This window comes from Vulpes lagopus, chromosome 9, assembly GCF_018345385.1.
Source record: "Vulpes lagopus strain Blue_001 chromosome 9, ASM1834538v1, whole genome shotgun sequence".
NCBI lineage: Eukaryota > Metazoa > Chordata > Mammalia > Carnivora > Canidae > Vulpes > Vulpes lagopus.
Genome location: NC_054832.1, coordinates 16674387 through 16694592, shown reverse-complemented (window position 1 = coordinate 16694592; position 20206 = coordinate 16674387). Strand labels below are relative to the sequence as shown.

Sequence of the window (20206 nt, the reverse complement as noted above, 5' to 3'; positions counted from 1 at the left end):
AACCCATCTCTAAAAGGTGGGTAGAAATAGCTCAGGACGGATGTGAGGATTAAATGAAAGATAATGTAAAATTCTGATACTGTGACATACAGTAAGCCTGCAATAGTAATAATTCTTATGCTCTCTTTTGTCCAGTAGGCAAAGTCCTAATGCAAGCCATTGGTTTCCCAGGAGCACTTTCTTCAGCCTACTTTTCTGTCCATTTTCAGGCAGCTGCAAATGCCTTCATGGGCCAAGCTGGGGTGTGTTTGGCAACAGGAAGTCACAGAATATAAAATGTATAGGGTAGAATGGAAAGTCAGGGGAGCTAGAAACTGCTTGCCGTCCTAAAAGCATTCTAAAGTATTCTGATCCTGCCAGCCAGACTCAGCTCTATAATGCCAGATTTTTACCTCTACTTCAGGTCCCCTTTTACCCGAACTCACAGTTACTCAGACTGGTTTTGCAAATACACACCTCTTTTATAGCATTACCGTTTTTCATTTTTGAAAGTTACCATTTGATGGGTAATTGGGTGACCGGCATTAAGGGGGGCGGGGCACATGATGTGGTGAGCACTGAGTGTGATAGGCAACTGATAAATTATTGAACACTACATCTGAAACTAATGATGTTCAATATGTTGGCTAATTGAATTTAAATTTAAATAAATTATTGAACACTGCATCTGAAACTAATGATGTACTGTATGTTGGCTAATTGAATTTAAATTTAAAAGTTTCCATTTATCCAGGGATGGTTATGCAGACTCTCAACCAAATGAAGCTCTTTCTATCACATTCTTTCAGTTTTCTCTGGCTCTATAGTTCTCCCAATAATCTTGATAACGTCACTGTCGTAGCAGATTTCAGATCCTGGGCTGAATCTGGTCAGATGTGCTTGCTTGGGGTTTTCAGACAGTCTCACACTTAAATAAAATAGATGAAATACGTTTCTGATTATCTCCTCCTGCTGCTTGACACATCTTCAACTTAACCCCAATTTCTTTGTAATGTAAATTCTCTGGGAATTGAAGAAAGGTGTAGCTTAGCTAAAATTCTTCCCACTCTGGCTCCCTTCAAGTAGTTTCTCTCCAGTACTCCCTTGAGCTTGTTAAAGCAGGACGGTTCCTAAAGGCCTTTCCGTATTTATTGCCTTCATAAGGTTTCTCTCTGGTGTGAAGTGGTCCATGTCGGATGAAGGTGAGGCTTCCCCTGAATTCTTCACATCGGCTACACTTAGTGTCTCTCCAGTATGAATTCAGTGATGTCGAATAAATTATTAACTTGGTTTAAGGCCTTTTCAGATATTTTTTTAAGGTTTTATTTATTCATGAGAGACACACAGAGAGAGGCAGAGACAGGCAGAGGGGGAAGCAGGCTCTGAGTGAACAGGGAACGGGATGCGGGGCTCCATCCCAGGACCCCGGGATCACCACCTGAGCCAAAGGCAGATGCTCCACCGCTGAGCACTCAGGCGCCCCAAGGCCTCTCTGGATCGTTACGTTCCTGTGGCTCTTGTCCAGCGTGAATTCTCTGATGTTGAGCAAGACTTGAGCACTTGCTAAAGGCCTTTGCGCGGTGATTCCATGTCGCCCATCAGGGCAGCGGCGGGGGCCAGCAGCACGGCGACAGCTTCACTGGCATGGGTGCCCCCGGCACAGCTCCTGGAGCTCACGTCTCGATGGAGCCCGGAGCCAAACCACACGGCAGCTTCAGCAGGAAAAGCCGAAGAGCCGGGGAGCTCCTGAACGACGATGGGCGAGTAACTGCGATGTGGAGAGAACGCTGCGGGGTCCCGCGGACTGCGGGGAGCAAAGGAGGCGCACACACCCGGGAGGCCCCCGAGTGTCGCCTGCGCGGCAGGTGCCCCGCCCGGTGGAGAGGCTGGTGGCAAAGCGCTCGTCGGCCCGAGGCTGTCGGGTCACTGCGGGTGCGCTCCGGGCCCGCGGCGGGGACAGGGCCCCACGGGCGTCCCGTGCGCTCCCGGGGCTCACGGCCCAGCGAGCAGGAACCGGCAGGCAGAACCGCACCTGCCAGGGGGAAGAGAAGCCCCTTCCGCGGGCGGCGACCTCCAGCACCCCCGGCGGCCCCTCGGCCCCCTGCACGCGCGGGAAGGGAGCCGAGGTGGCCTGGCGGGTGCTGCGGACCAAGGCGCGCAAAGGCTTAGGGACGCAGGGGTGCAGCGGGGGGCGGCTCGCTCACCTCCCGCGACGCGCTCAGCCGCAGGGCGCGCCCCGCCTCGGGCACCGAGGGAGCGGAGCATCCGCAAACTTGAAGCGCTCGGGGCTGCTTGGGAGGGGGGTGGGGGGGCGGGAGATGCCGCCGCGGACGCTCCCCTGACTCCAGGGGAGGTGATGGGGATCCCACCAGGAGAGGCGGGGGGGGGCGACCCGAGGCAACCATCTAGGGCAGTGGGCAGGGGAGGAGGGGGAGGAGGGGGAGAGGAGGAGAGGAGGAGGAGGGGAGGAGAGGAGGAGGAGGAAGGGGAGGAGAGGGAGGAGGGGGAGGAGGAAGAGGAGAGGGGGAGGAGAAGGGGAGGAGGAGGAGAGGAGGAGAGGAAGAGGAGGAGGGGGAGGAGGAGGGGGGGAGGAGGAGGGGATGGGGCTCCGGGCGATGGATCATGTCGTCCCTAAGAATGAAGCAGCTGGCCGTCCACTGAAACGCTGCCCGACATTAACAGGAAAGCTTCCGCGGGCTGAGCACCCGACTGAGGGCCACGCTCGCGGGCCGCAGTTTGCAGACCTACACTTCTTTCCAGATCCAAAGGCTCCTGACCCAGGGGAGGCCGGGACCCCCCCCCCCCCCACACACAGAGGAAGGATCCCGCAGCAGCGAGGGCCCCTGCTTGCTATAGATAATCCCAAGCCTTTCCAGAGGGACCTGTTGCCATTACCGGCCGCAGGCAGGGCCTGGACGCAGCCCCTTCCGGGGATCCCAGACATCGGCTCTAGGTGGACACTCACTCCCGCGCCCACCTGGGGCCTGGGGTCTGGGGCCAACCTGGAGTCAGGGCGGACGCAGCAGGGCCAGGGCGCCGGCTGCGGCTCCGAGGAGCTGCCCGCGGGCACGACCCCGCCGACCGCCCCGGCGCCCCGGGAGCTGCTGCCTACGGGTGGGAGCCCGAGGTCCGCTGGCGGCCCGGGCGCGGCTGCAGAGACTCGTGCTGCCGCCGAAAACTTGGGGGGGGGGGGGCGAGCCCCGCGAGCGCACCCCGTCGGCCCGCGCAGCACCGCAGCTCCGGGGGTGCCAGCGCCTCGGTCCGCCCCGCCCCCTCCCGGGGTCCCGGGCCGGAGCGGGCGGCGGGGGAGGCCCGGGGGCAGGGGCGCCGCCTGCTGGGGACGCCGCGGTGCTTCCCAGGAGGCTCACAGCGGCGGGCCGCGGGGTCAGCCGGGCTCCCGGGTGTCCCCCTGTCGTCGCGCCTCGGAACAGACAAGGGGGACGGGACGCCCACAGGCCGCGTCCGGGCGCCCGTACTTGGTGGGGGGGCGAGGCGGACCCCAGGGACCCACGGGGGAAAAGCACGGACGCCGGGGTCTCCCCGTGCAGCACCGACAAGCAAACAAAACCCGGAGCGCGAACAAAAGTATTGTGCCCCGTGTGAGGATCGAACTCACGACCTTCAGATTATGAGACTGACGCGCTGCCTACTGCGCTAACGAGGCACCTGCGTGCGTCCTCCGGCAGTAGGGTAATGAGGCTAACGCAGGGGCCTGCGCGCATGCTCAGACGAAACCCCGCGCCGAGCTCGGGACCCAAGCTCCGGCGCCCGCGCCCGACGGCGTCCCTGGCAACCTCGGCCCCGCGCCCGCCCGCCCGTCCGCCGGGCGACAAGCGCTGCGGCCTGCCGGGCCCCAGGCACCGAGGAGAGGACGCGGAGGCCCGCGCTTCTTCCCGCGGCTGCACTTGGGCGTTTGCACGTTTGTGAGCCCGTGAACCACCCACTGGGCCCCTGGGCGTCCCCGGCTCCGTGCGGGGCGCTGCGTTCCCGGGGACGCCCCCGGCCTCCGCGGGCTGCGGGGCGGGGCGGGGCGGGGCGGGGCGGGGCGGGCGCAGGCGCAGGCGCACGAGGACGAGCACGAGCACGAGCACGAGCACGAGCCCAGCTTACTGAACTCCTACCTCACCTCCCCTGGTGCAGGAAACTATCACTATCATCCGTGGAAAGCGGGTGGGTTTGTTTGTTTTTTAAGAATAGGTCAGAATGAACACACGACTCAGAGCCCCCCGCGCGTCCCCTGAACTCAGCCCGCGGACCTCGCTCGTGTACCCTGAACCTCCGCCCGGTGCCCGGAGCCTCGGCGGGGGCGGGGGGGGCGGGGGCGGGGGGCCTCCCCGAGCGGGCCTCCCACGTGTCCTATGTTCCCTGGGATCTGCCCTTATGGGACGTGGCGGGAGGAAGCGAGTCGGTGCCCCCGAGGTCGGAGGCGCGGCGGGACGTGAAGGGGACGCAGGCCCCGGTGAGCGCCGGGAGGCGGAGGCGGCGCTCGGCGACCCTGGGGCGGGGACGAAGCGCGACGGGGAGGGGCCCCTGGCGCGGTGCGCTCGGGGCGACTGCGGGCGAAATCCCGGGGGGGGGGGGGGTGCAGCGGGCGGCCCGGCTGCAGGACTCGCCGGTTGGCTGCACCCTCCCCGGGGCCTCCCCAGGGGAAGCCCCACGGCCACCCAGTCGGGGGCAGCCCTCCCTCCACGCTCCCCGGGGGCTCCCGCAGGAGCCGTGCTCCAGGTGCGGCCTCAGGGCAGCTCCCGGGGCGCAGCCGGGCGAGGGCCGCCGAGGGACCCCCAGAGACACGCTCACAGGAAGCCTGGGGGTGGGGGGGGCAGTGACTCGCTCGGGGTCCCGCAGGCCCACAGATGCCCTCCCCCGCCGCCGGGGTTATGCCCTCAAGCCGCGTTACACCTGCAAAAATTTGGGAGGAGCCCAAGTCCAGGAGCAGGGACGGGGCCGCAGGAACGAGGCTGGGAACAGGAACGCGGGGCGCTCCACGCCCCACAGGACCTGAGTGAAGCAAGCCCGGGCACAGCGGGGTGTGGGGCCTGCCGCTGCCGCTGCCGGGTGGGGCGTGCGGAGGGGCTGAGGGCATGCACGGGGCTCGTGCTTGCACCCTGAATCTCTGAGCCGATACACAGAAAACCAAGATCGGTGATCAATATGTGTTGGAGGAGGCCGGAAGCTGCACGGTTGAAGGCGTGGATGGGAGGAAGGCTTTTTAGAAAGTGAACTATTATGTTAGCAGGTTTAGATTTACAGAGGAATGGCAGGTACTAGAGTTCCCATAAAGACCACCCCCAGTTTCCCCTATTACTAACCTCCCACACTAGTGTGGTGTGCTGGTCACAATCCCTGAACCAGCGTGGATATTTTATTGCCTGAAGTCCATCCTGATTCACATTTCCTTGGTTTCCCCCAGGTCCTGGTCCAGGAGCGCATGCAGGACCCCACATCATGTGTAAAAGTCATGCCCCCTTAGGCCCCTCCTGGCTGTGATGGTTTCTCAGACTTGCCTTCTTCTCTTCTTCTTCTTCTTCTTCTTCTTCTTCTTCTTCTTCGCTCTTCTCTCTTCTCTCTTCTCTCTTCTCTCTTCTTTCTTCTTCTTCTTTCTTCCTCCTCCTCCTTCCTCCTCCTTCCTCCTCCTTCCTCCTCCTTCTTCCTCTTTCTTCTTTCCATTTTTAATATTTGGTTAAACAAAATACATCTTTTGGGGGATCCCTGGGTGGCTCAGCGGCTTAGCGCCTGCCTCCAGCCCAGGGCATGACCCTGCAGATCTGCGTCAGGCCCCCTGCGTGGAGCCTGCTTCTCCCTCTGCCTGTGTCTCTGCCTCTCTCTCTCTCTCTCTCTCTCTCTCGTATCGTGTCTCTCATGAATAAATAAATAATCTTTTTAAAAAATACATCTTTTGTAAACAAACCCAGCACAAGGCCAACAAAAAAAAGGAATAAAAGCAAGAAAAACAAAAAGCCTAGGGTTGCCCCTTAGTGGGCATCGGGGTCAGGCCTGCCCCCTTCCTTAAAGGAAGTGGGGCTTTTTTGCCCTCGGGTATCAGCATGGGCCCCTGTTCTAAGCACCAGAATTGGGTATGAACAGAGAAACCAGCCCTGAAATGTCTGAGCGCCCTGCGTATCCCCCTGGCTCCTGGCCTCCAAGTGCACAGGGACTCCTCTGAAGTGCCCTTCGCACAGGCCCAAGCAGATTGGTGGAGAGGACCCCCCCAACCCCAATAAGTAGTTACTATCACTGACAGTGCCCGTGGACCCCAGTGTTGGGGAGGACTGGTCCGATAGTTTATAGACTGATCCTCAGTTTGGGGATTTGCCTCAAGTTCTTCTGGGAGGAAGACGTTTCACGGTTTACCTTTGAATAGTTGAAAATAAAATATTCCAACTTTGTTCTTCTGCCCATTTAAGATGTTAAGTCCATTAACCTAAAAGATCTAAACTGCAGGAACAAAGGAGGCGGGGGCGGGGGCGGCGGAGAGCGAGGAGGGGACGGTGCAGGTGGGGAGGAGGGCGTCGGTGGGCGGGGTGGGGGTCCCCTCGGGAAGGCGGGAGGGGGGGAGGGCGCGTCGGTTGGGTTCTAGAGCGTCCCGGGAACAGGGCGGGAGGCCGAGGGGGGCGCGGCCACTGGGGGGAACCGGGCTGGGCCCGCCCCGGGGGGGGGGGGGGGGGACCGCAGCATCACCCAAACCTTCCCCTGCAAAGTAGAGCACGCGAGGGACGGGGATGGGGGGGAGCACCGGGTCAATATTCCACCAAATAAAGCGTCTCCATCTTTTAAATGCACGTGTCACCAATTTTCAAAGACTTTGACAAGGAGCCCGTGTGCACGCACACGCAAACGCACACTCGTGCTTCCTCCGTGAGGCCCACGCCCCTGCAGAACCCGGGCAGGTGCCGGCCCCCCACGTGGCACCCCGTGGCTGCTGCGCAGGGTCAGTGGCCTGGCTGTGCCCCGAGGTGGGGGTCAGTGTCACCTGCCCACCAGGGTGGCAGACGCAGACACCCAGGCCTGGCTGCCAGTGAGTGACCCAAGGCTGAGGACCTGTGTCTGCGCAGGGGGTCCCCAGACGAGCCTCTTCCACCCAGAGGCCTGGCACCAAAGGCCTGGCACGCCTTTTCCACCGTCAAGCACCTTGTTTGTGACAAGGGTCTCTTCCCTGCCTTTCTCCAGCCTGGTAAACCGGTCACCCCCTCTGCAAAAACCTGATCCCTGTTGCCTTCCTCCTTTGCTTCTTTCCCTGGTCCCACCCCCAAACACCTCCCTTGGGTGGATGGCGGCGGGGGGCCTTCGACCTCGGAACACTCTCTCCCTGGGGCTCACTTACTCCCCAGAACAACCTGAAGGGGTCAGCACCACCCCTGGTCTTCACTTACAGGGGTGCAAACTCAAGGAGGCCGGTTAGGCGGCCTGCTCCTGTAGGAACCCCTGGCTGCCAGGGAGGCAAAGACCTCAGCCCTAGTCAGGCACCGCTGGGGGCCTCCCTCCAGCGCTCCCGGCACCCCCAGCAGCAACTGGCCAACATGCAGGAGAGTAGCGGAGGGAGAGAGAGAGAGTCTCAAGCAGGCTCCAGGCTGGGCTCCATCTCACCACCTGGAGATCAGGACCCTGAGATCATAACTGGATCCGAGGTCATAACCTGATCCGAAATCAAGAGTCCCCGGCTTAAGGGCCTGAGCCCCCCAGGCGCCCCTGGCTGCAGAGTTCTATGTAGTTCACAGAGTGAACGACTATTAGTACGTTTTGCTAGAATAAGATGGGGTTCCGCATTAATTTTATTCCTATTTTTCATATTTACAGACATAAAAGTGAGAAACTGTTCACATAAAGAAGAAAAAAGGGTGGAGAGAGCTTTGCTTCAGCGCTAGAATCAATTCCTTCAGCATATTTCAAGTTACAGCCTAAAAAGCACTTCAGAACTAATTTTCATCCATTTAGCAGCTTGGTTGGTCCCCGTTCAGCTTGGGATTGGAAGCCACGATCATTAGTCGTTAGAATCTTTAGCTTTCTCAACTTCTAAGCGATGTTGAATTGAACATTCCCCTTACTTGTGGTGCTGGAGCTTTTCACACCCACCTAGTAGTACGACGATCCGAAATATGGAAGAACAGATGGGAAATGGGAGATGGAGAAGGAACAGGAACTCCTCCTCTTGATTAATTTTAGGACCTCTTCAGGTACCCCTGCAGGTACTGACAGGCAGTAGAGGCTGTTGTAAACCCATTTTACAGAGTGAAAAGTTGGTGTGCTTGAGTGTGTGTGTGTGTTTTGAGAAGGGGGCCTCAGGGCCAGCTGGACAGGGGAACTTAATGGAAACGTGTTGCAAATTCTTGCTTTCCCACAGCCTGGCTGGACCCAGGCAGGGAGGTCACCGGGGGAACCAGACAGGCAATCCAGGCCCAGGGAGATGGCTACGGAGACGAGGATTAGGGAGCCAATGGAGACACGTTCTCCAGGAACAGTCGGGACTTGGCTCTGGTCAACTGCCAAGGATAGACAGAGAAGCCAGGAGTCATTCCAAATTAGGATGAGCAATGTCCAGAAACATCCTGGTGCCACCACCAGGCAGGAAGACGGAGGGCCTGTTTAAGGGAAACCCAATACATGCTGATTTTGCATCTCTTGTATTACACAAATATGGTGTGCTCAGTGTAGACACACACACACAGCTCTCTGTCAAAAATTGCCATACAAGTGCTACTTCAACCAATCATCCAAAAGTCAATGACTTAAACAACAAGCAGGTATTTTTCTTTTGTAAAAATAGCTTTATGGGACGCCTGCCTGGCTCAGTGGTTGAGTCAGGGCGTGCTCCCAGGGTCCTGGGATCAAGTCCCACATCAGGCTCCCCACGGGGAACCTGCTTCTCCCCAATGCCTATGTCTCTGCCCCTCTCTCTGTCTCTAATGAATACATAAATAAAATATTTTTAAAAATAAAAATAGCTTTATTGTGGGCACCTGGAGGGCTCAGTTGGTGAGGTGGCTGACTTCAGCTCAGGGCATGATCCCAGGATCCTGGGATGGAGTCTCGCATCGGGCTCCCAGCTCAGCATGGAATCTGCTTCTCCCTTTCCCTCTGCCCCTCTGCTTGTCTCTCTCTCTCAAATAAAATCTTTTTTTAAAAATAATAAATTGTAGCCAAAGATATACAAAATTTACCATCTTAACCACTTTCACTGTGCAATTCAGTGGCACTAGGTACATTTATGATGCAACCGTCTTAACTATCAATTTCTAAAATCTTTGCCTCACCCCAAGCAGAAACTGTACCCATTAAGCAATAGCTCCCTTGTCCCCCTCCTCCGTGTTCCTGGTGGCCTCTAATCTACTGTCTATGGATTTGCCTAATCGAGGTATTTCATGTACACGGAATTATACAACACTTGTCCCTCTGTGTCTGGTTTACTCCGCTCAGCCTACTGTTTTCAAGGTAAGCATGTATTTTTCTTGCTCCTGCAGGTTGCAGGACTCACACCAGGTGAGGTTGAATTCAGCTCTGCTCAGGGCTGTCTCCATGTTCTCCTGGGATATTCTTCTCAGTGAGGGTCATGGCAGCCCAAGAGGCCAAGCTATGCCAAGAAAGCACATTTAAGGCCTCTGCTCTGGGTGCATCTATCAAAATTCCATTGGGCAAACCAAACCACCTGGCCAAGTTCAGCATCCATGGGGCAGGGAAGCATTCTCGGCCCACAGTGGGAGGCTGCAAAGCCAGGGAAGGGAGGGAGTGAAGAGGTGAGGGCAAGAAGCCAGTCTGTCACATACCCATATGTCACCACGGACTCAAGCACATAAGTCCTCCTCATCCCACCCTGGCCCCTAATCTGTTCCCTCTCCAGAGGGAGACCACTGGTATCAGTATCCTTTTGTCCCGTTACTAACAGTAAGCTTGGAACTCTTTTTTTTTTTTTTTTAATTATTCATGAGAGACACAGAGAGAGGCAGAGACACAGGCAGAGGGAGAAGCAGGCTCCCTGCAGGGAGCCCGATGCAGGACTCGATCCCAGGACCCCAGGATCACAACCTGACCCGAAGGCCGACAACTGAGCCACCCAGGCGTCCCGAGCTTGGAACTCCTTTCCTGCCAATACATATACATCTTCCTGTTCTTTGTCACCACAGCAGAGTGTCTCTAAGAGGAGACGGGGTGGTAGACGCACAAGGGGAGACCATGTGAGGGCACAGGGAGAAATGGCCGAGGACAGGCCAGGGAGAGAGGCCGCAGAGAAGCCCTGCCGACTCCTCAGCCGCAGGCTTCCAGCCTCCAGAACTGTGACAGGCCAGATCTCTGTTGTTTCAGCCACCCAGGCTGGGCCTTTGTAGTGGCAGCCCCGGCTGCTCTAGGTCTTCTGATTCCGGAACGTCTCATCCTTCCCAATCAGTTACAAGTGCTGTAGTGAACACCCTTGTGCTGGTGTTTGACAGCGGACGTCCAAGGGGCTTGTGGACAGCCGAAAACTTTGTTCTGTCCTGGATTCTGGTAGATTTGCTGTTTTGCTCCCAAGGGAGCACAGACGGGGTTGTCCATTTACCTGAGGGCGAACACCAGAAGCTCCAGGGTCGCTGTGCGGTTAGGAGCTGGGACTTCTCTTTCCACCCTGACCTGTCCCTGTACCTCCAGGCCACCCTCGGGCCACTGACGCCATCTGCTTGGCAGGGTCACCACACACTGTGAGCCCATCTGACCTGACCACGACCCACAGCCCATCTTTCCTCAAACAGCTCTCCTGTCACTGGTCCAGGTGGAGGGAAGTCAGAGTGAGCGGCTTCCAGGGCCCACGCTCACTGTGATTCTCATCTCCTTTCCAGCTCTCTCTGCTAAAATATAAAATAAAACAAAATAATAAAAAGATAAAATAAAATAAAATAAAATAAAGTAAAATAATATCTCTATCATCTATCCTCTATCATCTATCATCTATCTATCATCTATCATCTATCTATCTATCTATCATCTATCTATCATCTATCTATCATCTATCTATCATCTATCTGTCATCTATCTATCATCATCTATCTATCATCTATCATCTATCTATCATCTATCATCTATCTATCATCTATCTGTCATCTATCTATCATCATCTATCTATCATCTATCATCTATCTATCATCTATCATCTATCTATCATCTATCTATCATCTATCTATCATCTATCTATCATCATCTATCTATCATCTATCATCTATCTATCATCTATCATCTATCTATCATCTATCTATCATCTATCTATCATCTATCTATCATCTATCATCTATCTATCTATCTATCATCTATCATCTATCTATCATCTATCATCTATCTATCATCTATCTATCATCTATCTATCATCATCTATCTATCATCTATCATCTATCTATCATCTATCATCTATCTATCATCTATCTGTCATCTATCTATCATCATCTATCTATCATCTATCATCTATCTATCATCTATCATCTATCTATCATCTATCTGTCATCTATCTATCATCATCTATCTATCATCTATCATCTATCTATCATCTATCATCTATCTATCATCTATCTGTCATCTATCTATCATCATCTATCTATCATCTATCATCTATCTATCATCTATCATCTATCTATCATCTATCTATCTATCATCTATCATCTATCTATCTATCATCTATCTATCTATCTATCTATCTATCTATCATCTATCATCTATCTATCTATCATCTATCATCTATCTATCATCTATCTATCTATCTATCATCTATCTATCATCTATCTATCTATCTATCTATCATCTATCATCATCTATCATCTATCTATCATCTATCATCTATCTATCTATCTATCTATCATCTATCTATCATCTATCATCTATCTATCATCTATCTATCATCTATCTATCTATCTATCATCTATCTATCATCTATCTATCTATCATCTATCTATCATCTATCTATCTATCTATCATCTATCTATCATCTATCATCTATCATCTATCTATCATCCTTCATCTATCTATCATCTATCATCTATCTATCTATCATCTATCTATCTATCTATCTATCTATCTATCATCTATCATCTATCTATCATCTATCTATCTATCATCTATCATCTATCTATCTATCTATCTATCTATCATCTATCATCTACCTATAGATATATAAAGAGAGGGCTAAGTGAGGGGAAAGGCTATGAGGGAAGGAAGGACGCTGAGGAGAAAAGCCTCATTTATGGTAGGTTCGCCTGTGGCACTTTGGGAGCAGCAGAGGGTTCCAGGCCTGGCCCCTTGCCAGCCAGGACTTGGTAACTGGCTGCAGGCCCTCGTGTCTTGTCTCATTATCCTGGCTGTGACAAGCCAGGAGTGAGGCCACAGCCAGCTGGGCAGGTCTAGGGGAGACTGAGAGAGACGGAATGTGGGGCCAGGAGAGGAGGATTTTCCTCAGACTTTCCCTGCAGGAAGTCCTCCTGTGCCCCCAGAGGCCTCGGCTTTGGGGTTCATCTGTCCTCTGCCCTCACCATCCTCCACACAACCTCAACACGACTTGGGTGCCCATTCCCTCCTGCCTCCCCCAGCTGATTCCCACCGCCCCGCTGGTCCCCACCTACACATGGCTGTGACCTGAGAGATGCCTCCTGACCCCCGGGGCTGGGTCAGGCCTCTCCGTTCTGCATTCTCTTGGCTCCCTTGACCTTAAGGTTCACCACAGTCTGACGTGGTGACTTCTCACTTGCTGTCTTTCCCGTGGACTGCCAGAGCCACCGCGACAGGGGTCTGCGGCAGGCTGAGCAGAACCCACGCTGGGCCCTCCAGGGTTCGCTGAGGAGGGGAAGCTTCTCACATTCTACCTTAACGGCTTGTCTTTCCTGGAGGGCGGGGGCTGTGGTTGTTCATTTCTGGATCTCCAACTTTGAGGCTGATCAAAGACCTATTTCTTAGTTCCAAACATGTGCAGGATCTGATCTAATAACCAAGTGGGCCTTGCCATGACCCGGCCAGGATTGGGCTTCAAGATCCATTGCCCACTGGGTGCCTGGGTGGCTCAGTGGTTGAGTGTCTGCCTTTGGCTCAGGTCGTGATCCCGGGGTCCTGGGATGGAGTCCCGAGTCCCATAACAGGCTCCCCGCAGGGAGCCTGCTTCTCCCTCTTATGTCTCTGCCTCTCTCTCTGTGTCTCCCATGAATAAATAAATTAAAAATCCTTAACGACAACAACAACAAAAGATCCATGACCCACTCCCCACACACAGGGTGGGAGGACAGCCAGGTGTCCTAGCCAGAGGAGAGGAAAGGGTTACAGCACTGCCTTCCCAGGGCCCTCCCACTCCGCCCCCTCTGACAGGTGAGACAGGTGGTGAAGGGTGTGGTCCCAGCAGCCCTGGGGCACCAGCAGGTGGGCCTGCCTCTTCCATGGTCAGATTGACGGTTCCAACAGACACAATGACAGTGACAGGGGTCACGGTGTGTGTCCTGGGACCCCAGTCGGTGTTGAGACACAGAGGCTCGAGGCTCCCTTCTTCACAGGGCTAATGGGCGTCACGGTTCCCACCTGCAGTAGCCAGGCTTCCAGGGCCTGGGCTGCTTAAATATTAATGCTTTCAAATCATATCACTAAAATCTACTCCCGCACCTGTATTTCAAACATAGCTTTGTGCCTGAAATTGCACAACTACATTATGGCAAAGTCGCATCATCTGGCTCCTAATTTAAGGCTTAGAGGCTTCAACTAATCTAGGTGACAGTCTGATAGCCAAAGGGAGAAAGTCTGTTTACAAAGGGGCATTTGCTGGGAGGTCCAGGCTGCCTCCTGCACTTTATACACACATTCATGCATAGCAGACCCGTGGTTGGTGTTTGCAGAATGAATGAATGATCCATGTCTGCTATTCTGAGTCTGTGGGGTTTTCTATTCAGAAAAATCTGTCCCCACTGTACACACACTCATCACGGAGCGGGTCTTTGCTCATTGAAGCAGAGCAAGGAATTGGCCGTGGTGAGGTCATTCATCTGTATGACCTTGAGTCACTAGAGCCAGGGTGTGCAAGCTGGTATCTTCTAGAACAGTGTATTTCTCTGGGAAAGAGACAGTCAGGAAATGTTGGTGGGGGGGTGCATACATGGCAAAAGAATATCCCCGACTCGATCCAGAAGTGGCTGGTGCTAGGACTACTCCACTCCCCCCTTGGGGCAAAGTAAGGGCTGCTGGACAGGAGCAAGTACTTCACTCCGCAGATACTTGCCAAGTGCTGCCACGGGACAGCCACGGGGATCAACGCGGTGGATGAGACAGTTGGGTCCTCCCTCATTAAGACATATTAAGTAGAGGCACCTGGGTGGCTCCGTTGGTTAAGCGTCCAACTCTTGATTTCAGCTCAGGTCACGATCTCAGGTGATGATCTCAGATAAGTGCTATGAAGGAGGTTGGGAGGAGTGAAGCTGAGGCCCCAGCAGTGAGTTCTTCATTGCAGACAACAGAATCCACACTAGCCGGCTGAGCAGAAGGGGCTTTGTTGCAGAGTATTAGTTCATTCCAGAATTTCCAGGAGGGCTAGGGAACTGTGTTCAGATGCCACAGAGTCAAGGACAAGCCCAGGCAGATGCCTGGCCACACCATGGATGGTTCCAGGGGAACCCTGCTGCTGTGGCTCTGCATCTCTGACACCCGGACTGGAGCCTGCACCCATTCCCACCCAAGCTCCGATCTCTTAAGAGCGAGCACCTTCCAAGTCATGGGGGGACACTCCTGCCTGGCAGAGCTTGGGTCCTATGCAGAGCTCTGGCTTTGGGGAGTCCTGGGGGGGAAGGGAGTAGCACTCTCTAGAGGGACATTACAGAGGGTCCCAGAGAGATCTAATATATGCTGTGGCCACAACGCACAACCAGTGTTAAAAATTGTGATGCCAGTGGTGTGCGGCTGTGGAAGACAGGGTGGGTGGGGTTCCATCTTAATGCATTTTACTCATTTTTGTTTATCTGGATTTTTTTCACAAATTTTTTCTGGGTTCACTTCACAAATGACCATGTAATAGTCACAAAACAAAGGGGAAAGCCAATGGAATTATTTTCCAAAGCCAAGGAGACAGGGTGGAGTTCTATAAAAGAAGTTTCCCAGCTGGGCTTGGAGGGAAGGTCCCTCCGACTACCCACACCTGCCCAGTGGCCACCTTGGGCAGGTTCTGACTATTTGCTGACCTGTACCAGGAACTATATGAAATTCCTGAGAGTCATTTCTGAGTTGCTGAGATGTTGCTGGGTTGACCTACTTGTATATTCCTTCCTTTACCAGCTGATATCTTCAGCCTTCTTACCCCATCCCCTGCCAGCTGTGTGTGGGGTGAGGGTCATCATGGGGGAGTCTCGGTGCTCTCCCTCCCCCCTTGCTCCCACACAGAATCAGGGGTGCAGGGGAGGCTTATTCCAGCACAGTGGTTTTCCTGAGGGCCTGTGGGTGCCCTTGCCAGGCCAGGGGTTGTACCCTGTAATAAAAGAACAGAAGTTGTGTTCTTGGGACACGTGGGTGGCTCAGTGGTTGAGCATCTGCTTTCGGCTCAGGGCATGGTCCTGGGGTCCTGGGATCCAGTCCCATGTCAGACTCCCCACAGGAAGCCTGCTTTTCTCTCTGCTTATGTCTCTGCCTCTCTCTGTGTGTCTCTCAAGAATAAATCAGTAAAATCTTAGAAAAAAAATAAAAAGAAGGGCAGCCCAGGTGGCTCAGTGGTTTAGCGCTGCCTTCAGCCCAGGGCCTGATCCTGGGACCCAGAATTGAGTCCCATGTCAGGCTCCCTGCATGGAGCCTGCTTCTCCCTCTACCTGTGTCTCTGCCTCTCTCTCCCTCTGTGTCTTTCATGAATAAATAAATAAAATCTTTTAAAAAATTAAAATTAAAAATTAAAATTAAAAAGAAGTTGTGTTCTTCATTCTAGAAAAAGGAGCAATGTCCTCAGACAGACAAAGCTTAAGTTAATCACCTAAAGAACAGCATACCCCAAATAACATAATTACCTAGGATCTCAGGGATGGACTTTTTTTTATATAAAAAAAAAAGATATGATAAAAGTCTTTTAATCTGGTATCACAGAGGATGTGCACGTCAAAGAACTCGTTTCTCCAGGCAGCCCCTGGGGTCAGTCCCGTAGGTCCCAGGCTCACAGGGGCCCTAGGCTTGGTCTAAGGCTCTCCTGTCACCATCTTGAAATTCTTGAATGATTTTGATCGTTGAACTGGGGTTTTGTAAGTGAAGTCCAACAGCGGGGTGAGCAGGAGAGAGGCAGCTCCTGGCTGAGCCACTAGCACAGAGCATGGACAGGGTTCGTGAGCTCTGAACCCCAGTGGGCCCGCCGAGCGTGGGAAGTCAGTGAGACTCTCAGGGAAGACAAGGAGAGTGGGGGCAAGAGCAGACCCCATAGGTCACGCCTTCTGTTGGAACCAGAATTTGCTTTGGTTGCAGGAAAGGGCATTGTTCTGGGAAACAACCAAGGAATTCTCCATATGCTCACTGAAGAGAATGAAGGTACCTCCTTCTTGTCTCTGTCCTTCCTTATGCACCGGTAAGCGAAAGGTAGAGAGTGTTTGTAGGTAGGACATGCACATGGTAAGAAGTGAGACAAAAACAGGTGAGCCCAGGTGGCTCCATCCGGTTAAGTGGGATCATGACCTGCCTTCAGCTCAGGTCATGATCCCAGGGTCCTGAGAGGGAGGGAGCCCTGCACTGGGCTCTCTGCTCAGTGGGGGAGCCTGCTTCTCCCTCTCCCTCTCCCCTTGCTTGTGCTCTCTCTTGGTCAGATAAATAAAATTGTACTTGCTTGTGCTCTCTCACTCTGTCAAATAAATAAAATCTTAAAAAAAAAAAAACAAAGGAAAACAGGTGAGCTCGTTTTGTGCAACATTTCCACTTTCTGGGAAGAACAAAATACATATGCATGTACAAACAAAATGCGAATTGTGTAATTTCAGTGATTCTACGTACAGGTTAAATGCGCTCATATTTGCATTTGAAACAGCATTGCACAATATAAAGATGAAGGGTAAAATCCATGTTAACAGTTTTGAATTTTAATGTTTCTTTACTCAAAACATGAAATAGCAAGTGAAAAAAAAAAACACACCGCCATGAGAAGTGGAGAGAAAGACTATGGTAGAAAGGAAAAGGCTTTCTATTTTAATATTGTTAATGGCATTTTTTTTCTTGAAAATTAGGGCCCTGAAAATTATGCCGCCATCCCTGCTATCAGCAGCGATGGATAGCACTGTTTTTTGAGGTCTACACCCTGGCAAAGATGCAAAGCTCCTGGAAGTCCCATACATTGTCGGTGGGATGCAAAATGGTACAGGACTTAAGGAAACCACTTGACAGTTTCTTATATAGTTGCCTACACACCTAGCATAAGACCCAGCAAACTCACCCCTAGGTATTTATCTAAGACAAGTGCACAAAATTTGTGTTCATACAAAAGCTTATATGTGAATATTTATAGTGGCTTTGTTCATAAACACTCAAAACTAGAAACAACCCGGTGTCCTTCAACTGGGAAACAGATAAACCGGTGCATTTGTGCTGTAAGACACTACTCAGCAATACGAAGTAGCTAATCACTGGCACACATCACAATATGGATCAATCCCTAGTGCATTATGCTAAGCGAAAGGAAGCCAGACTCAAAAGGTTCACGCTGTATGATTCCATTTATAGAACTTTCTGGAATAGGACCTCTCGGGAGAGGTCATGGATCAGTGCTTGCCAGGGGTTGGGCGTGGAGAGCGGTTGACTACTAGGAGAGGGCAGGAGATAGAAATGTTCTAGATCTTAGCTGTGGTGTGGCTACATGACTGTAGGCATTTCTCAAAACACATAGAGCTGAACATTAACGAGGGTGCATTACGCTCATTTAAGTTATACCTTCATTTGAAAAAAGCATCTGCAAAAAAAATAAAAATAAAAAATAAATTAATTACATTAAATTTTTAAAAAAGCATCTGCAGATTTGCTAGCCCCAAACTGGGAGCTCCCATGGTTTTTATGCGTGTTTATGGTTTTTACACACACCAGGAATCTTGAGCAACACACGGGGAACTCACAAGTAGGAAGCTGGAGAAGACAAAGGGCTGCGGGGAGTAAAGCTGTGGTTTTGCTGGGTGCCCGGATGGAATCACTGAGGAAGGCCAGGGAGAGGCTGCTCTGTTGAAGAGCAACTGTAGAGCACCTGGGGGGGCAGCTTAGCGTGGAGGGGCGGGGGGCTGGACATCCTGGCCCCTTTGGGCTCCCACCCTCTGCCCTTGCCTGCCAGAGGAAGGAAGGATCAGCTGCAGGAGCTCCTAGGCCGCCTTCGTGGAGCTGATTATATGCAGAAAGAATTGATTGGTGTTGACAGGGAGCTATTTACCCGTCTAATTAATTATGCCAACTAATTTTCAACTTAATTGCACTTCTTGGGTCACTGAGTAATGAGCATACAGTTTGCATGCTGCTGCAGGCCCGGATGGAGAGGTGGTAGGGAGGCGGGGGCAGCTGCTTCGTAAGGTCAAACAGGCAGATTCCTGCCCCCAAGGCCCAGGCTCGCAGCCCCTGGCTGCTCCACAGACAAGCTCTGGGGTCCTCATTCCACAAGATTCTGTGCGAGCTGGCCTCCGCCCCAGGAGCCCTTCGCCATCATCCACCTGACAAATGTGTATTAGGTACCTACTGTGTGCCAGCTCCAAGCGGCATAGGCCCCAAGGGGTGTCAAGAAGCGAAGTCCTGCCTTGCTTGCTCCCCAATCCCTCACCCTAACTTGCTCACAGCCTGAAGGAGGAGAATCTCACCTAAACTGCTTAGCGTGGAGTCTGCTTAAGATCTTCTCTCTCTTATGCTATATGTTGGCAAATCGAACTCCAATAAAAAAAAAAAATCTGTTGAAAAAACTGCAAAAAAAAAAATTCTCTCTCCTCCCACTGCCCCTCCCCCTGCTCTCTCTCTCTCTCTCTCTCTCTCTCTCTCAAACAAACTGTTCAGCCAGGAAGGGGGTGGGAGACAAGGGAGCAGGAAGCATGGACATTTTTTAATGACATGAGAAATACACTTCTGAGTATTATGATGCTATCAAAGAAGATAAGCTAAAAAATTGCATGGATAGTATCCTACGTAAAGAGCTCAGAAAAAAACAAAACACTGCAGCTGTCTCAGGCTGAAGAGTGGAGCAAACCTGGAACAAGGTTTGATCATGTATGACACAGGGCTTTCCCTTTATTATTTTTTTTTAAGATTTCATATATTTATGTATTCATGAGAGACAGAGAGAGAGAGGCAGAGACACAGGCAGAGGGAGGAGCAGGCTCCCTGCAGGGAGCCTGATGCTGGGCTCCATTCCAGGACCCCAGGATCAGGACCTGAGCCGAAGGCAGATGCTCAACCACGGAGCACCCCAGGCGCCCCACTCAGGGCTCTTTGGCAAGGATTCCTCAGCATGTGAACGTGTGGCTCAACAGCTGGCCAGATTTCCTGCTCCAGAAGCGCAGTCCCAGGTGTGTGTGTGGGGCGGGGGGGCGGGGGTGTTATTTCAGCCAGCAGATCCAGCAAGAACAGTGATGGTCCCCAGGGCCGGGGCTGCAGAGGAGCAGAGGGAGGGATGACACCCATGACCAGCACCTGCCAGCTGTCTGACGTCCCCTCTCTGGGCTTCCCGTTTTCTCATCAGCAAATGGAAGGCTTGTGGTACATCCAAGATTCCTTCCGGTGAGGACTTCTCTCTGAGCCCCGTAAAGAGCAGGGGGGTATGGTCCCCGTTCCTGGGGAAAGAGCTCTGTGATCAACTAGTAATGTCTGCCAGGGACAGAAATAAGGGGATAAGGTGTGTCGCAGCACATTGAATGTATGGGTGTCTATTCTGAAGGATTAAAGTAGAATCTCTGGGGTCTTTGTGAGGGCACAGAGCTGAGAAAAAGAGAAACAGGGCTCTTCTTCCTCATGCAGTTCTAGAGGCGAAAGTTCCATTCAGATGTGTTTTTTTTGTTTTTGTTTTTTTTAATGAGAGCTGCTCTGCAAGTGCAAAGGTAAAAATAGTCCCTACAGGCCCTGGAGACTGGCCACTGGTTCAGGGGTCCCTCAATCATTTATTCATCAAACAAAGAGAATTGGGGCCTGGGTGAGACCAGAAGCCCATCTCCTCCACCCACTTCTTAGGTCTCCCTTGTATAGACTCTGGAACTGGTAGGAGGATGTGGATTGTTCTGAGGGTAGAAGGGGAAAGGGCAGGGGAAGCTTGGCACAGTGAGCACATGAGCTTTGGGGTGACAGT

General features: G+C 52.7%; 1 protein-coding gene and 1 non-coding gene across 3 annotated transcripts in view; one reads left to right on the top strand and one right to left on the bottom strand.

The window, feature by feature from the left end:
• Positions 1-3570: 3570 nt before the first annotated feature.
• On the bottom strand, positions 3571-3643 carry TRNAM-CAU. Its single transcript has one exon. It is a non-coding gene; the product is annotated as a tRNA-Met (tRNA).
• Positions 3644-4167: 524 nt separating this feature from the next.
• FAM83A (family with sequence similarity 83 member A) overlaps positions 4168-20206 on the top strand; it is a 38169-nt gene continuing 22130 nt past the window's right edge. Inside the window, exon 1 of one of the 2 annotated variants that reach the window (XM_041769497.1) lies at positions 4168-4438. In XM_041769497.1, coding sequence (XP_041625431.1) covers positions 4183-4438 — 256 coding nt within the window. In that variant the 5' untranslated portion in view covers positions 4168-4182. Of the gene's footprint in view, positions 4439-19308; positions 19434-20206 lie in introns of those variants that run through there. The other variant, XM_041769498.1, reaches the window with a different exon arrangement.